General features: G+C 38.1%; 1 protein-coding gene across 1 annotated transcript; it reads left to right on the top strand.

Annotated features, from left to right (window-relative positions):
* Positions 1-207: 207 nt before the first annotated feature.
* Positions 208-16,525, top strand: LOC306945420 (cytosolic beta-glucosidase-like; the record flags this gene model as incomplete). Its single annotated transcript, XM_079534144.1, has 4 exons — positions 208-261; positions 5,765-5,837; positions 9,999-10,226; positions 16,323-16,525. 4 exons carry the CDS (start codon positions 208-210, stop codon positions 16,523-16,525), a joined length of 558 nt encoding a protein of 185 aa, XP_079390270.1.
* Between the last annotated feature and the right edge of the window lie 392 nt (positions 16,526-16,917).

Here is a 16,917-nt window from a genome sequence, read left to right as displayed (position 1 = left end):
GGCTGGAGCTCACATCTCTTCCTCTCAGGGCACAGTTGCAGCAACATAGGGGAAGCATCAAAACAGCCAGGTTCTAAGCCAACATTTTCAAGAGAGTCACATTCAGCCTCCACATTTGCATTCCTATGGACACCTGGATAATGTTCCAAAGTCAGGCAAAGCTTGAATAAGATGCTGGGCTTTCAAAGTGTACATAGTGGGGAAAAAATGGCTCATACTGGTTTTGAAACAGAACAGAACTTGGTGTGTGCAGTGAAGGTGGTATGTGCATGATTTTGCATATTCAGCTCTGTGAAGAATTAGCCAATGAATCTGTGAGTTGAACAGGAAATTGCACTGCTTTCACATGTATCTAAGACTTCAGGGCCTTCTGTTTTAAAAGTGTTAAAAGTTTAGTTAAAAATCATCCCAACATCATCCTAACCAATTGCAACCAATCTGATTAGCCATAGCAGGTATTTTCCCAGCAAAATCACATCAGGAAACTTTGCCAGTAGGCAGTTTCTACAAATGTCTTGACACTGGATTTCTGGAAAACTTAAGACAGCTCTCCCTGGAGCAACAAAGAAGAGATGAAACAAAAATGTTTCATTCTCAAGGGATCTTTCTCATGTCCACGTGTACATACTGTACTTTTTGTTGGTTTTATAAATGGAGGTCACTCCAAAAGTAATGCCTCCTATTTGTTTCCATGGAAAATACATCAGATGCGAAGAGCACAATAACAGTATCTGCTAGAATAAATTCTCAGCTATGAAACACTACTTTTCAAAAGTCACCACCATTAACAATGTATTTTTGCCAGTAAACAAGAACTTGCTTGCTGCACTCATACAAATCTGTGTAGCTATCCAGAATGACTCATCTTTCATGCTGCTGCTGCCACCATTGCTGAAATGTATCACCCACTGCTTCACTGTGCTCACATCTGCTCTTTGGTCTCCATAAATGTTCATCAAGCATTAATGAATGTCAGTGGGTGCTATTTTTTCAGTGACACACCTTTGCTTCATCCACACTTCCATGTCAGATGCCATTCTGAGACTGCCCCTCTGCTGCCATCTGTCACACATAAACAAAATGTAATAGAATATTGATGGAAAGGTTCAACCTCTACTGTCTTACCACCAACGTCTGCCCTCGTCATTGTGAGTAAACAAAATAGGAGGTATTATTTTTGGAACAGCCCTCATGTAAATCCTTCTCCTTTTTAAAGACCTACATTTTTACATGATGGCTCATTGGTTTTCAGCCTATTTCCTAGGAAGGTACATAATCCAGGAATGTGGAATGGCAGGACATGCAGAGATACAGGTAGAATAGAGCATGGTTTTATATGAGAAGGCTTCTGCCAATTTTTCTACCGAAGTGTGCAAATTTAAAGCTATGGATCAACGCCTTGCTCCTTGCACAGGTAGTGCTGGGTTGTAATGTTGTGACAGTGACAAACTCCTGAGTGGCCCAGCCCACTTAAAAATTCTGTATGGAGGCACTCAACAATAAAGGACGAATCTGTCATCAGCCAAGAACTACCAAGGACTTTTGATGACTGATGGCCAATATGGAATATCACTTCACATACATACTCTACATCCTAATGCTGTGCCATGCTGGATTGCCGAAACTCTCTGATACAGGCAGTGATATAACATTAACTTGGCACTCCACTGTAACTTGCATACTGTGATTCTCAGCAAGAATAATTTCTGGGAGCTCTTCAAGTGGAATTAACTTGCTCACTACTAGCTTTAGCTCTCCAACATATTGTGCACATATATTGCACAGTATTGGGAAGTTCATAGCAGATAGAATTGCACTGGAAGTTTCCTAAGCAATATATAAAAAAATAAAAAAAAATCAAACCACATGATAAAATTACCAGAAGCAGTGGGATAATATTTTGTTTCTTCAGTCTCATGCTTTTACTATTTTTTAGCCAGCAGTTTGCAGTTATGTCATTCACTCCATGAAGGACAATGCTCTGTGAAATGGATGGCTTACTTCTAAGTTTTCTTCATGGAAAAAAAAAATCTGTAATTGCAAAGTCTCTGAATATCTGACTGATAGTTTGTTTTGTCAGTGCTCAGATTCAATGCAGAAGGGAGCTAATGGTAGAACTGTTTACACTGAAGAGCTACTTAAAGTTTAGTCATCGCTGCTCAGTCCTTATCAGTTCTGCCCAAATGTCAGGTGTATACCTGTAATTGTCTGCTGATCTTTTTTACCCAAATATTACTCTTCTGTTTTCTAAACTGAATCTCATTACAACATTCTGCCTGTGTTTCTAATCTTGCCATGACCCCTTGTATTATTTCTCCATTTTCAGCAGTATGCTCAGCTCCTCCTAGTTTAATAGATCTGCAGATTTCATTAATGTACCATTTACTCCCTCTTCTAGCTCATTATTGAAGCTATTAAATGAGATCAGAAGTAATACTAATCTCTGTGTACTGCACTAAATGCCTCCCTTCAAAGTTATTGTTTATCATTACCCTTCATTGTTTGTCATCACCCTTCATTTCAGTCACCATGAGAGTTCATTTCCAATTTGATTTAAGCTTGAGAACAGTATTTTGACACATTGCAGACAGGAGAAGAAATCCTGATCAACAGTCCAGTAGAGGGTTTTAATTAAGGCTCAATTTAGATTATCAAAGTTGGAAGTCCTCTGCTGCAGCAACAGTGCAAGGTGGAAAGAATCACTGTAATGTAATTGAGAACAGCCAAGCTTGTTGCTAAAATGTCCTGAAGAAAACTGTGTACTGTTACTATTCAGACACATGACAGTATAACTTGTGCTGCCCGTTCATTAGTTTTGTATTACTATTTTAAAAATTGACTTTGTCTGGTAGACTTCAAAGTGTTTTAGTTAATGTTTTTCCTCAATAGCTGTTCCATTATGTTGCCAGGGATGGAAGCTAAATCTATGAGTAGTAGTTTCAAAGACAACTTGCGAAATACGTGAACTTCTATCTTCAACTGTTTTGGAGAAGTGCACTTCCAAAGTAACTATGTTTCTGCATAACTAAGTAACTTCTGTTTCTGCACAGTGTACTGTTTTAGGAGAGAGACTTTAATTTTCACAACCTCTTCAAAGATTAATTTCTAAATTACACGGTAAATATTATTAAACATATTTATAATACGTAGATAGGAAACAGAGATTCAGTCAGGAAGAACCCATCTTGACAATATAGTCTGATAATAATTAATTCCACATGTTCTAAGGGGCCAGAACCAAAACCTGCTCACCTTTCACCTTGATACAACACCTAGCATTTTGTAAAGATGGGCTGCCAACTCTTGGCATCAGACCCAATTACTCTTGATTTTTATTGACTTGCCAAAACTGTCTTTATCCAAGTGTTTTCAATGTCCAAGAACTACTCAGTTTTTCCTTGGAATACCTTAATTGAGCTTTTTAAATTACATATAGTCTCTGTCAGAGCAAATGTTTAAAAAACCAGCCAGCCAACCAAACAAAAAACCCAAAACACTACACTAAACTAACTCTTGTATTGAAAAAAATGATGTCTAGGTATTACTGGCTTCTCTTAAAGTTTTGTGTTTGTAGGTGTTAGAAAAAAAACAATGGAGCAGTGAACCACTGAATTTTAGGGTGAAGTGAGACTGCTTACTCTATGTGGAGAAAATTGCCAGAGAAATAAGGCTTCGTGAGGAGCCAGGCATGCATCCTAAGGGCCATGACATGAAGTGGATCTAATGGAGATATAACTGCAAGTCCCACATCTGCAACAGGAAATGGGTTCACGAATCCAGAAATATAACCCAAAATCAGGTCACAAATATAGGAATTGGGTTGCCAGAAGAGATGGAGATTAGCTGCTATAAACTCAGCTTCTCTGAATTTTGAAGCCCTGCATCTGTCAGTATCTGCCTACTTATCTGACATAGTCTGCTATCTCATTACTCTGAACCTGCCTTAACCTCTGAGGCAAATTTTGTTCATTCTTCCCCAGACCAGACTGCTTATGGAATATCTTTCACCCACTCAGTCTCTCCTAAAACCCATCTATGCCTATGTTGATTCCTGCCTGGGAATCATCAGTGACACTTTTTAGCCTTGTTTTTATGGTTAAACATTTTTATAAAACTTTTTATTGGGTTTTTATTGCTACAATCTCCTGCCTGCCCCCTCCCCCATGTTACTGAGCTCCATATTTGTTATATCTCTTGTGAAATTGAATTGTATGATTTTCTGGGAAAATAATCAATGTCACTTAGGTTTTAAAAAGTACCTACCAATAACATTAGTGATGCAAAAAACATGTATAATTACTCTGGTTCATTAATACCTATTAATCATGGTTTAAGATGTCCCCAGTGCGTTTTACTGTTAGCTGTCCAATAGCTTGCATGTGAAAGCCTGAGGAGGCTGATTCCAACAGAGAACATTAACCCATTAATTGCATTGGTTTTCAGTTATCTCTATGAAATGTGTAAGGGGCATGTCTGCCTATCATATGCGTCATTGTGTGTTTTGGGAACAAGTTGGTATGCTGTGCCTCATTTCCCTCCTTGTTCCTTTGTATTCATAATGCTTTTACCTCTCCTTTGAAAGACACTTGAGGAAACACATGCCTGCTGTGAAAGACTGATTCATTTTGCACTGCATCTGCGCTGTCTGGTTCTGTAACGTGCACTTTGGATTTAAATCAGCTTCTCTGTATCTCTGCAAAGGCTTTCATTTTGCTAATGAGTTGACTTTTAAGTTGTGAATATTTCTCGGAAGGGTGTGCGTTATCATCTGACGGTCCAATTAGTGCAAATATTGACCTTGGTAAAAGCAGTGTGGCTTTAATAACATAATAAATGGGAAGAAAACTTCTCTAACTCAAAATAACAATAATGAAGATAAATAATAATAAAAAAATTACAGTAGTGCCATCTAGTGTGCCAGGTGTTGCAGTTTGCTGGAAAGGGGCAGTCAACTCCTTTCAGTCCATCCCACTTGTTACTGATTAGCCAGCTCTCCTGTGGCTACTTCCTGCTCAGCCTGTGACAGGGCAGCAGGTACAGCGCTGACAGGAGGCAGAGGAGAGGACCCAGGGGCTGCCCTGCAGATGTTTGTCCTGGCACACATGCCATAAAGTTGTTGCTGCTTCTCTATGAAAAAAATGAGTATCCATGAGACTTCAAGGAAAGAGAAAGATAGCTCTTCTGCCTGTACTCCCACATAAACCTTTCTCTTCTACTCAGTGATTTCCATTGCTAAACACGTAGTGGCTAAAACAGCCTTTCTTATCCATTGCAGCACGGACAGACCAATTTTTTTGGTGTGGACAGAGAAAAAAGATATACATTTGATGTGAGAAGGGCAGAGAAGCTGCTGCTTTTTGAAGCTAGAAAGGGATGGAAATGAGTCTTTGCCTGTTATCTGAAGGATATACGTTGTGTTAAGGGTCCACAAACCCCTCTGGCAGTGGGGGAAAAGAGGGAGGAGAAGAGGCACCTGCTCTGTATGTTAGTGAAGCCCTTTCACTGTGACCACTGTAGGCTTTTCCACTGCTGCCTTCTTCACTTCCACTGTTAGTGACTGAACTTCTCTGCTCTAATCCTGAGATATGCAAAGTGCATAGCTTGCCCTTCAGCCTGTGAAGCTGCACAGGGTTTATTTTTGTCTTCAGTATAGAATCTGCTTGTAACAAGTGCAAGAGTGATCGAGCCAGAAACTGTTGTCTGCAAATGAGGCCCGCATCTCCATAGCATCACATAATGCTGTGTATTCGCCTCTCCTCTGCAGCTGCTGCTGGAGGATATTGCTTTTCCAGCTGGATTTACTTGGGGTGCAGCTACAGCAGCATTTCAAATTGAAGGTGTCAATTTTTAAATGCCAAATAGTTAGGGAAGGAGAGATCTCTCCTTCATTGCATAGACGCTATATCTAATGCAAATACATGTAGCACTTCCATTTAAATGCTTCTGGCCCGAGCAGTAAGAAGAGGGTAAAAGATTTTACAAATCTCAGAACCGTATGGTTAGGAATTGAAATGGGGAGGAGCTTCCACTATCTACTGAGAGTGAAGGGAAAAAAAGAAAAGGGAAGGAAAAAAAAAAAAAAAAGAGGAAAAAAAAAAGAAATAAGTAATATTCCCATTAGCTTTTATTTCCTTTTCTAGAATTAATTTAGGAAGGTTACTATTGGCTATTCCAAAACAGGGCATGAGAACTACCTAGTAGATGTCAGTACTCATGGGGGTCCTTAGTGAGGAATCTTCAAGGAATGTGAAAAACAGAGAGCTGGGAGGTTAACAGCAGGATTTACTGAGGCTCCTGACACATGTCATGTTCCAAACTGAATGGTGGCACCGATAAAGCAGTTTGCCCAGCATGGTAAAAATCTATGTGGCAGAGTAGGGAATGCAAACCCACAAGGTACAGGGACACTGACAGCTCTAAGCCCCCAACCATTCCCTCTTCATAAATGTGTGTTTAGAGACCACTAAAACACATATAGATCTGATTTTCTCATATTATACTCTGCAGCATACTGGCACTGTGCTCCCATTGATTTCAGTGACTAAATGGGAGCTGTAGATCTAAAATTGTCTTTGAGGATGTAGCCTTTAGTTCTTGCTTATTGCTGAAAGTGAGAATACTTACCCAGGCCTGGAACCTTTTAACAACCTCTGCTCATTTCACCTAATGTCCTGAACAGCCTGCTCTTCCCTGGGAATCAATATTCTGGGCCAGGTCCTAACTCGAGTCCAGCAACGCGCAGAGCTTTGCTATCTAATTCTTAAAATGTGAATTGTGTGTGCATACAGAAGGACATTATAATTTCCTGCCTTTTGAGTGGCTGGAAGTGCAACTATAATGTTCTCTTAATGTATTTTTAATGAGCTTTCCTAAGGCTTCTGAGTGGGAGAGATGTTAAAAAAAAAATCTATAATGTGGTCTAGACACTACTCAAATGACCCCTTTCCCATTGAAGTAAGAAACTCAACAGGGAATTTCTCCTCCTGAAAGCTGTGGAAGCTGTGCAGCTTTTGACTTAAAGGCAGCATGATTGAAGCAATAGTTCTTGTAGAGTCCAAACTCAGTTGCTGCATGTATCACAAGATCCACAGTGGATGAGGCAAAGGCTGATAGGCTACTTTCTTTTCACTGTCAGCTATGTATTTATGCACAGCACAACCTTATTCACTCTGTATATTTCAAAGTGTTAAAAAATCATACCAATTGTACTCTGCATGCTCAAAGTGCAGATTTCAGAGGTTCATGACTCAGTCAAATCAAAATCAATTTGCAGCAGAACACTCAAAGGCACTTCTTCTTACTGAGGGCCATTTCTATGCTAAATTTCAACTCCCTGCTTTAGTTTTTTTTTTTGTTGTTGTTGGGTTTTTTTTTTTTTTTTTTTTTTTTTTTTTTTAAGAGAGGGAAAAGTTTCAAAAAATTCTTGTAATGATAAAAGTGTTTTTCTTCACTTCTTTCTTATGCCAAATAGTTGAGCTACATTAATTCAAACAAAATTTTACCTTTTGGGCATAGAAAAAGCCAAGAAAATTTCACACCAAAGGATGAAAACATAGTTAATTTAGAGGAAAAGCAAACTTGCAAAGTATATGAAAACTCAAATAATCTGATCAGTAATAGCCCTGCTTCACTAGCTCCACTTAAAAGGAAAATAATTTTCTCTTATTCCATTGTGATAATTGCAGAGAATGGGGAACATGCACCACATTTCATCATGTTCATCATTGTATTCATCATTTATTGACATATTATACTGACATGTAAGGATTTGGTAGCTAAGCCTCCCCTATGTATTTGAAATGTAAAATCAGTTTCCCCATCAGTGTTTTTCCTGGCCCCGAAGTTCACTAAATCTCAGGGTATGTCTACAGTAAGAGCACAGTGCTAAGGTTTCTGAGCAAGCTTAGAGGAGCAGGCTCAGTTCATTGAAGCTAGCTGAAGCAGAGCAGAGCTCTGTGCAGGCTAATTGTGTCTCAGCAGGGTATCTTAGTGTGTGTTGAGTTCTCTGTTGCCTGGGCTAGATTACTTCCTGCACTTTATTTAGCTAGCTTGGGTACTCAGCACTGTACAGAGAGGCTCAGTGAAAAAGTGGGTCGGTTTACATAGCCCCAGTCAGGGCTTTATAGACACTAGTGACCACCAGAGAAGTACTGGCAGTCTGCTAGAAATCAAGTGCTTTCCCCCTCCCACCCATCTCCTTTGCTGGAGGAAGGCAGGCAAAAAAGCAATGGTGCAGCATTTGCACTTGCTGTTTATTCTTAAATAAAAGTGTCTTAGGTGCCCAGTCTGGGAGCTTTTGGCTTCCCTTCACCCCACTGTGGTGAAAAGGAGCTATAGCTTATAGCACTGATGTGGAAGCTTGCTCTTAAGGGCTTCCAAGTTCTAAGTATCACACAAGAACTACTATTAATTGTTATTACATGCACTCCTCTGAAATTTATTTTTGCAGGCATATTTAAAATCGAAAGCAGGACAGGAAAACTTACAGTATGGCATTTTTCTGAGGAGCATGCACACAGAGCACAAGATCTATGATAAAGTCTGAGATAACGAGAAACTCAAGCTGCCTGGATCTAAAATTTGACCTACTTTGAAGGTTGTCCCACATAAGAGTTTGACTGACCAACCAAATGTGGATGTATCAGTGTTCACGTGCTGCAATAAAATTCTGTAAAGAACATGAAATGTGACAATGATCTTTGAAAAGCTAGGTTACAGAAGGGATATTACAAATTTTAGTAATGCTTTAAATTAAGTGTCTTCAATATGCTTAACCTTGCATTAAACTTAGATTTAATAAGACAGATGTGTATTAAGTACTGAATATACTTAAGGGAGCAATCTTGCGTTGGCAGGGGATGGACTCAATGACCTCCTAATAGTTCTCCTCCATCTCTAATTTCTATGATACTAATTGATTATTAAAACACTTTTATTGAGGATTGATATGTAGCTATTATATAGTTATTAATCTTACAACCCAACTGATATTTAATTTATACGTGATTTTAACACACAATGTCATTTTAGTTTTTAGAGAGTAACACTGTAACAGAGCATTTACTGGAGCTCTGAAAAATCTTGCTGGTAAATGTGCTTGGCCATCATGGGGTCATTTGGATTTCATGATAAAATCACACTTTGCAGGAGTTTAAGTTTACAGAGCTCTCCACATTAAAAATGGAATGTTTACCTCTGCTACAGCATTGCTCTGGAAAGACAAAGAAACTCATCAGGAAGGAAGGTACATCTGTTTGGCTTCAATAGTATGTAATGTTAAGAATGTGTGATCTCAGACAACAGTGAGATTTCGAATATTTTAAAGATAATCTCACTGCCTCTGTTTTGGAATTGCAAAGAAATTTCTCCAGTGAAGAAAATGGCGCAGGGATTTTGAACATTTAAAATTCATTTCTGTGAACGTTTGGCTAGGCAAAAAGCAGAAGTTTTGCAGAGCTGTGTTATTAATTCAGCCTGTATATGCCTAGGGCCATAGCTCATAATGGCATTCCTTTCTTTTTAACAAAACGTCAGGATTTTCAAAGGACATCTAGAAAGCCATAAGTGCCTATTTGTTGGATGTATTTCTCATACCCTAAAGGCTTTCTTTGATATGGACTGATCTTTACATTTATGGATGGAAGCTGTGTTAGAAAATGCCCTTTGTGAAAACCTGTAATATCTCCAGAGTTGCAAACATCAGATTTTTGGCTAAGGAAATACGAAGTGTGTCAGAACTCCGAGTGCTTTTAGAAACAGGATTTTCAAATAATTAGCAGCTAGCAAAAATATGAATAAATGCAAAACCTAGTGCAAATATATACTAATGCTTGAAAGTTCCTAGCTACTTTAAATGATATGAGGAGGGGGAAGGGAATACCACTAGCTTTTCTCTTAGGATTCTGAGGTTCTTGTGCCTACTTTGTGATAAATATTTACATTCAACATATGCTTTCTGATGTCAAAAGTGTAACAACCAAGTTTTGTTTTTCAAGCAGAAGGCTGGAATACAGATGGAAGGGGCCTTAATGTCTGGGGCACATTCACCCATCAGGGAGGAGATCGAGTTTTCAAGAACCAGACTGGTGATGTAGCTTGTGGCAGCTACACTCTGTGGGAGGAAGATTTGAAATGTATCAAACAGCTTGGATTGACTCATTATCGCTTTTCTCTTTCCTGGTCACGTCTGTTACCTGATGGGACGACAGGTTTCATCAACCAGAAAGGCAATTGTTTCTTAAAAATAGAAGGTTGCAGCTTTAATTCAAGGTTATTGCTGCAGTCTGGCATAATTAATCCAGTAAGCTATTCTGCAGCGTAGCTTTGAAATTGCAACTTTTTTCAGAGTAATTATGGGATGATTTTTTATAGGTTTGCAACAACTTACTAATTAATATTCTAGATCCCTTTGGATAGCACAATCTTTTGGGATAGGATTAATATTATGTTTCCTATGTATTTTTGCTTACATCAGTTTAATTGTTACTCTAAATCATTTTGCTACATCAGAATGTTTTTAGTTACAAGAATCCTAGCCATGAGGATATTTTTGGATGGCTTACAATGGAGAAGTCTCTTACTTGGCAAATAGATTTAGATAGGTTATCAGAATACTCTGATGTAATGAACTACTTGTTGACAGTTTTACAATAAGAGGGACATAATTTTTCAGGGGATTCTTTAGGCTCAGCTAATAGCTATGTCTATGACAAAACAAGCCAGCCCACATTCTGAAGAGAATTTTCACAATCTCAACAGATGATGCAGAAGTCTAAGCATAAAGTGATATAACATATAAACAAGCCAGCTGGGTTACTAGATGTCAGGTACAGAATCTGTTGCACATCTGATTTAATTTTAATTCCTTTGGCATAGACTGGGGAAAAGATGAAGATGACATATTGGAAAAGAAAGGAAATGGTAGTTTTCCCTGCAAAAAATAAGGAATGGAAAAAAGAAGAAATAAGGAGAATTATGAATTATAAAAGCAACTGAAGCTGAACTAGGAAGGATGGGAAAAAGCAGTTGGCTGAGGTCTCCTTTATTCTGGGAGGATGATGTTCCAGGAAAAACAAAAGCAAAGTACGTTTGGATGAACCTTTGAATCTTAGCTCTGTCTCCTACTCTTCTGAATCTCAATTCTATCAAGAAAATATGTAGCTTTGCATTTCAGGGGTAATGTTTACCTTGATAATTCCTTTCTTTCATTGTTTTGAAGCTTGCAAAGATGGAAGGCTACAAAGGGAAAAGTTTTTTTAGAAAATGTCAGTCAGGTTATCCTGATCTGCGCTAGGAAGTAGAAGCAGTATTCTTCTGCAGATTTTGGTCATGGAGAGCTTGTCTATTCAAGAGGCAGCAGTCTGTCCTCTGCATCCTGCAGATTACATTTCTCACTAGAGAGTGAAGGAGATTTTGTTTCAGGAATTCAAATGAGGGGGCTGGGGGATCTGCTGTAAACAGACCAACCAGCCATTTTCCCTGCAGAGCATGACTGCAAAAACTGTGCCAGCATCCCGTAGAGGCTTGAATGGAAGCCTTCCCTTTGCTACCAAAGTTTACAATATGTGGCCCACTTTTACTAGCACAGCTTGTACTTCCCTTGGAATGTTTTTTGTGGCACAACGAATTTAAATTTGGCTGAGTCCTTGTAGTTTCTTCCCTGTCCTGATATTCCTTCAGCTAGTGCTGCAGGCACTGTGCAACACCACTGAGCAGCCCACTGAACAGGCTTTTGTTTCTTGGATGTCAGACTGGGAGAAAGCAAGTAGACACTTGGTAAGGGAAGCTAAAATTTTGACAAAACTCAGCTGTAATTTCAGAAAATGTTCACTTGATCTGTAGTATAAGCAGTTGCCTGATTAATATTATGAACTTTACATTTAGCGAAAGGGCACTGGAGAAACTCCAAGTAGGCTAGCTTTCATTAGGCAGGAGTTCACTTCTCTTGTGCAGTGATCTGTTGAAGCAATTGTAGCTGCCTAGCATGGAAAGGCCATCATCTTCTATACAAACATTTTTATAAAGAGCATGTGAAGAATTAGAAAGCTTAGAGCAATGTCCTTTCAAATAAAATTGTTCACACCAAGAGATTCCCTACCAATTTCACACCTAAAACAGAGGACATTTGAAAACCTTTAAAACCATTCTGTTTCCAACTCAGTGGGTGTGGGGGCTCTTAAAGCAGCACTGCTGTAGGGTGTGTCTGATTTTAGGTTAAAACTTGCACAGTTTGTTTGAGAAGTATTTTAGCAGTGTTATTTGTGCCCTAAAAGCTGTTCTGAGCAGAATGTTATCTGCTATACACTGGGTGCAGATGTGGAGGAGGACAGAAGTAGTCGCCATGGGGCTGTTAAGTCTTGGAGAGTTGCATGTTTTGCCTCACTTCAGCATTAAGACAGGGAATCAAGATGGGAAGAGAAAAACAATAGCAAGGAGAGAAGAATAATCCTTCATTTTCCAGTGATAAAGTGCTCCTTAATAACTGTAATCCCATAATTTTGTTGTGTCTCCAAAAATCCCTTATCTGTACACTTTCCTGGAAGAAAGATTTCTTCTGTATTTCTGCTTTTAGATAACCCACAAATATAGCCATAAAAACTAAATCAGGCTACTCTGAAAATTAGAATAGAAAACCCTATTACCTATTATTAGAATAGGAAACCCCCATAGAAGCATGATTCCCAATGTGGTAGAATGGGATCGTGTACCAGTGAAGAGGCTTTTTTTGTTGTTGTTTTTGTTCTGTTTGTTTTTGTTTTTTTTTTCCTCAAATCAATTTATGTAATAAACCTTGCCGTTCTTTCAGCAACAGTTAACACACAACCAGATCAAATGATTCCCTGTTAAAATATAACAGAAACAAACTGGTTTTACGCTAAATGGGTTGCAAATGGCAAGAATTATCAAAAATTACAGTTCCAGTAAATTCCTTCTCTTTTTATGAGGGTGCCTTCTGAGACTCATATGCATATCTCCTAAGAAGTTTGGTTCTTCTGGTGACGTATTCGGATGGAAAAGCAAACTACCTGTGAGATTTATTGTGAATTACATGGTAAACACACTTATTGAGTCTTTCTGTGTTAAAGGATGTGTATGCACATGTTTGTTTACAAGAAGTCACTGTCTAGATATTGGGTTCTTAACTGATTGCTGTAGTATATGCTATGTTTAAAAAAAAGCCATTTGACACAAGTCCTTAAGTTTTAACTTGAAGATAGGATAATCTGAAATTTATTATTGTCTTTTTAAGAAGAAGTTAATGCAGGATTCTCTGCTGACATTTTTAAATATCAATACACACCAAGATGAACCTACAAACCCCTGGAAATACATAGTACGATGTAATACAGACATATCTATTAATGAACCGGTTTCTTGTTTGGATTTAAAACATCTTTTGTTCACACATTGGTAATAATAATACAAACCATCCACAATCTCATAGGCCTATATTTTGTTGATCTGTGCAATTAATTTATTCTCTCTTAATTTCTCCTCCTACTTTCTACTGCATTCTCAACTTTAGAAATCATTTTTTAGTTTGGAGTTTTGTTTATGTTTGCAGCATATCCTCAAGATAGACATTTCCTAAGCAGCTATGTCTTTTTAGGATATGTGGGAGTCTAAAACCCACTAAGGTTCTTTAACACTTTGGTATATTTAGACCAAGTCTCTGAAGCAAAAGCTGTCTGATTTCTCCATTCCCCAGCATGATGGAGAACTACTCCTGGCTGGAGCCTTGTAGCTTAACAAATAATAATTCAAGGCCACTGTTGGCCTTTTCCAATTATTTCACTAAACCAGATAGTTCTAGTAAAAGAGCATGCTAATTGATACTCTTTGAACCAGAGCTTATGATATGTTTTGCAATATCTAATATTTTCAGAAGGCTTAAAAAGCAATGTAGCTGTGTTTGGATTTAGGTAAAATTAAAAATGCTTATGTGAGAGCTTAAGGTATTTTGATATTTAAACTTGCAGTGAACTCGGAGCAGCATAAAAATAGTCCTTTAGGAAACATATTCATGTCAACCACTACTAAATCTGAACAGAAGGTGAATTCCCTTTAAGCCTCTAGAAATGCATCCCCAGTGCTGGCCACTTTTAACAGTGCATCCAAGAGATTATAGCTGAACTCTGTCTTATCAAGGGGGACAAGTGAGGTTGGAAGTCATGAGATTTTAGGGAGGTGAGCTAAATCCTTCTTGGCACCAGAAGGATTGAGCAGTCTGTGTAATGGTGGTGTAAAAGGAAGAGAGTTGGTTTCTTGGATAAACTATTGCCAAGACGTTCGAGCTAGTAGTTAAATAGACCAGCACCCCAAACTCTAAAATATACCAGAGCCCCATGAAAAGTTGTAAATCTCACATAGATTTGGTAAGTTGCCCTATCTAATGAGGAAATGATTGAATTCTCATCGTTGCAAAGTATTAAACGCATTGGTAGTGTCTTCTTTGTCTTGATATTGGCATGGAGAGTGACAGAGAAAAGAACAGCCTGGAGGAAGCAGCTTACCAGCAAACAAAGTTCAAATCATGAAAGATCGTCTTACCTTGCTGAGTAAGGAACTAAACTTTGTAAAATACACGCTTCTCAAGGAGAGAAATTCTTTCATTAGAACAAATCTACCTGTCCAACTCTTGGATGGCATTTGGGTTTAGGCTGCCATTTGGGAATTAAAATGAAAGGATTATATTTTCATGTGACCAGCACCAATCAGAATTATTTTTCTCCTGGGGAGTTGCTGTCCACTGATCTATTTTGAAAATTTGCATCCTCTTTTCATCTTATGTGCCTGAATGAAATGTGTTGTGTGCTGAGCATTTTTGCCATCTCTGGGCTCTTGTCACAGTAGTCATCATACAGTTGAGAGAATTTTTGCATCTCACAACAGAGCAAAATGTGCAGTGTGGTTTCTTTATGTGTTAAAATGTAATAAACTTAATAAATTAACCCCTTTATTCTTTTCAATATTTCCAGGAGTTAATTATTACAGCAAATAATTAGTAACCTGGAAAATTACATCCTGTTCACAGTATTGCTTTGACTTACTCCAGTTTTTTTTAGAAGATGAAGGTGGTTGGAGATCTAAAATGATCATTCAGAGCTTTGATAATTTGTGGAAAATATTGCTGCAAAGCATTTGAAGACTGAGTGAAGCTTTGGATCATTATTAATGAGCCTTATGTTGTTGCTATACATGGTTGTAGAAAAGGCATAGCCCCTGCTACAACAGAATCTTGCACCAGAACTTACAAGGCAGTTCATAATCTGATAAAAGCTCATGCTAAAGCCTGGCACAGTTATGTCAAGATAATTAGCGAAAACAATGTGGACCTGTGCCTATAGCTCTGAACTCAGATTGGCAGCATTTCTATAAATTCAGTAGCAAACCACGAGGAAGGGTACATGTCCTTTACCTTAAAAAGCTTTGTCAGAACAGTATTTATTTGTGGTGAGTATCAAGCCATTGTAAAGTCCTGCTACATGTTTAGTTCAATGTTACTAATCGTAAAGGCTTCTAGAATTTAGTAAAGAGTTAAAAATGATGGCCTTGTGTACTGCTGACTTCTTTGCTCTGAATCATTTCACTTAAGATCAAGAAAACACAGACAAGAGGCTAAGTGTCTCAATGGCATGTGTGGCTGAGCAAATAATGGATCCCTCTTGGTCTGTTGCAATTGGGAGTCTATGGCTCGCTGAAGTACCATGGGGTTTATACTGACTTCCGTATTATATCAAAGTATGACATAAGGCTCACAGGACAATTTAACCACTACTAGCTGGCCAGTAAGGGGATCTGAGAATCCACCGAATAATACTGGTGATTTGTTTTCTTTTGAGGAGCCCATCTGGATGGCATTAGACATTGTATAAGATATAAATAAACAAGTCACCTTGGGATTCTTAATTTAATGCTTGTGTGCCAGCTATAAAAAGTAAAGCCTTATTGTTTTCTTATTGCCTTTATACTTGATAGCTATTTTACAGTTTGAAAAGAAATACCAGTGTTTTATCATCTTTTCAGCTCCAAAAATTATCTTTTTCATGCCAGCAGTTAGGCATTCTTGGCATGGATCTACCCCTGGCAATGGGACTTCTGGTGACTGCCAGTACCAAGGGGTTAAGGAGCAGTCACAATAAGCAGATGCTAATGCAGGAAAGATATTTTAGACTTCTCATTAAAATAAGTCATTTCACTGTCTTCATGGATATTTGCACAGTTTTGCTTTTCCATTGTTAGTCATAAAAGGTCAGCTCATGGAAAATTAAGTTAATAGGGTCACTGCAATTTGATGAAAACTAGTTTTAGTTTTAGCTTAGAAAAGATAGAGGGTAATGCATCTGATTTTATGGGCTTTCTTACATCTGTTCTGAATAAAACTTCTGCTCTCTTGTTCTGGGATATATATAATAACCCTCTAATTTACATCACCGAGAATGGGTTTTCCCAAAGTGACCCTGCTCTACTTGATGACAGCCAACAATGGGAGTATTTCAGGCCGAATTTACAGGAAATTTTATAAGGTACCATTTGATATGCTGAAAGATCAATTGTTCTAACTTTATGTAATTTTCTTTTGTGCTTATTTGCATTCAGCAATGACCAGTGATTCTTGAAGCTAAAACTCACATAAATCAGAGTAAAGTGATGTCATTAGAAAAAAAAATGTTTAGCAGAAAGTAAAGCAAGTAGTTTTAATCTTGTTTCCACATCTTTGGATGGAAATAGATGAAGAGGTTCTCCATACACTATTTCATGTACTCAGTGTTGTAGGACCATCCATTAATTGAACAAAGCAGCCAGCACTGATCTTCAGAAATGCTCAACACACGCTTCTCATTGTGAAAGATGTGAAGTGCACCATTATATCTGACCATTATATATATATAAAGGGTATATATATATACCCTTTCA

This window comes from Tetrao urogallus, assembly GCF_951394365.1.
Source record: "Tetrao urogallus genome assembly, chromosome: 4".
In the NCBI taxonomy this organism is placed as follows: domain Eukaryota; kingdom Metazoa; phylum Chordata; class Aves; order Galliformes; family Phasianidae; genus Tetrao; species Tetrao urogallus.
Note: the sequence above shows the minus strand (reverse complement) of the source record. Positions and strands in the feature narration are given on the sequence as shown.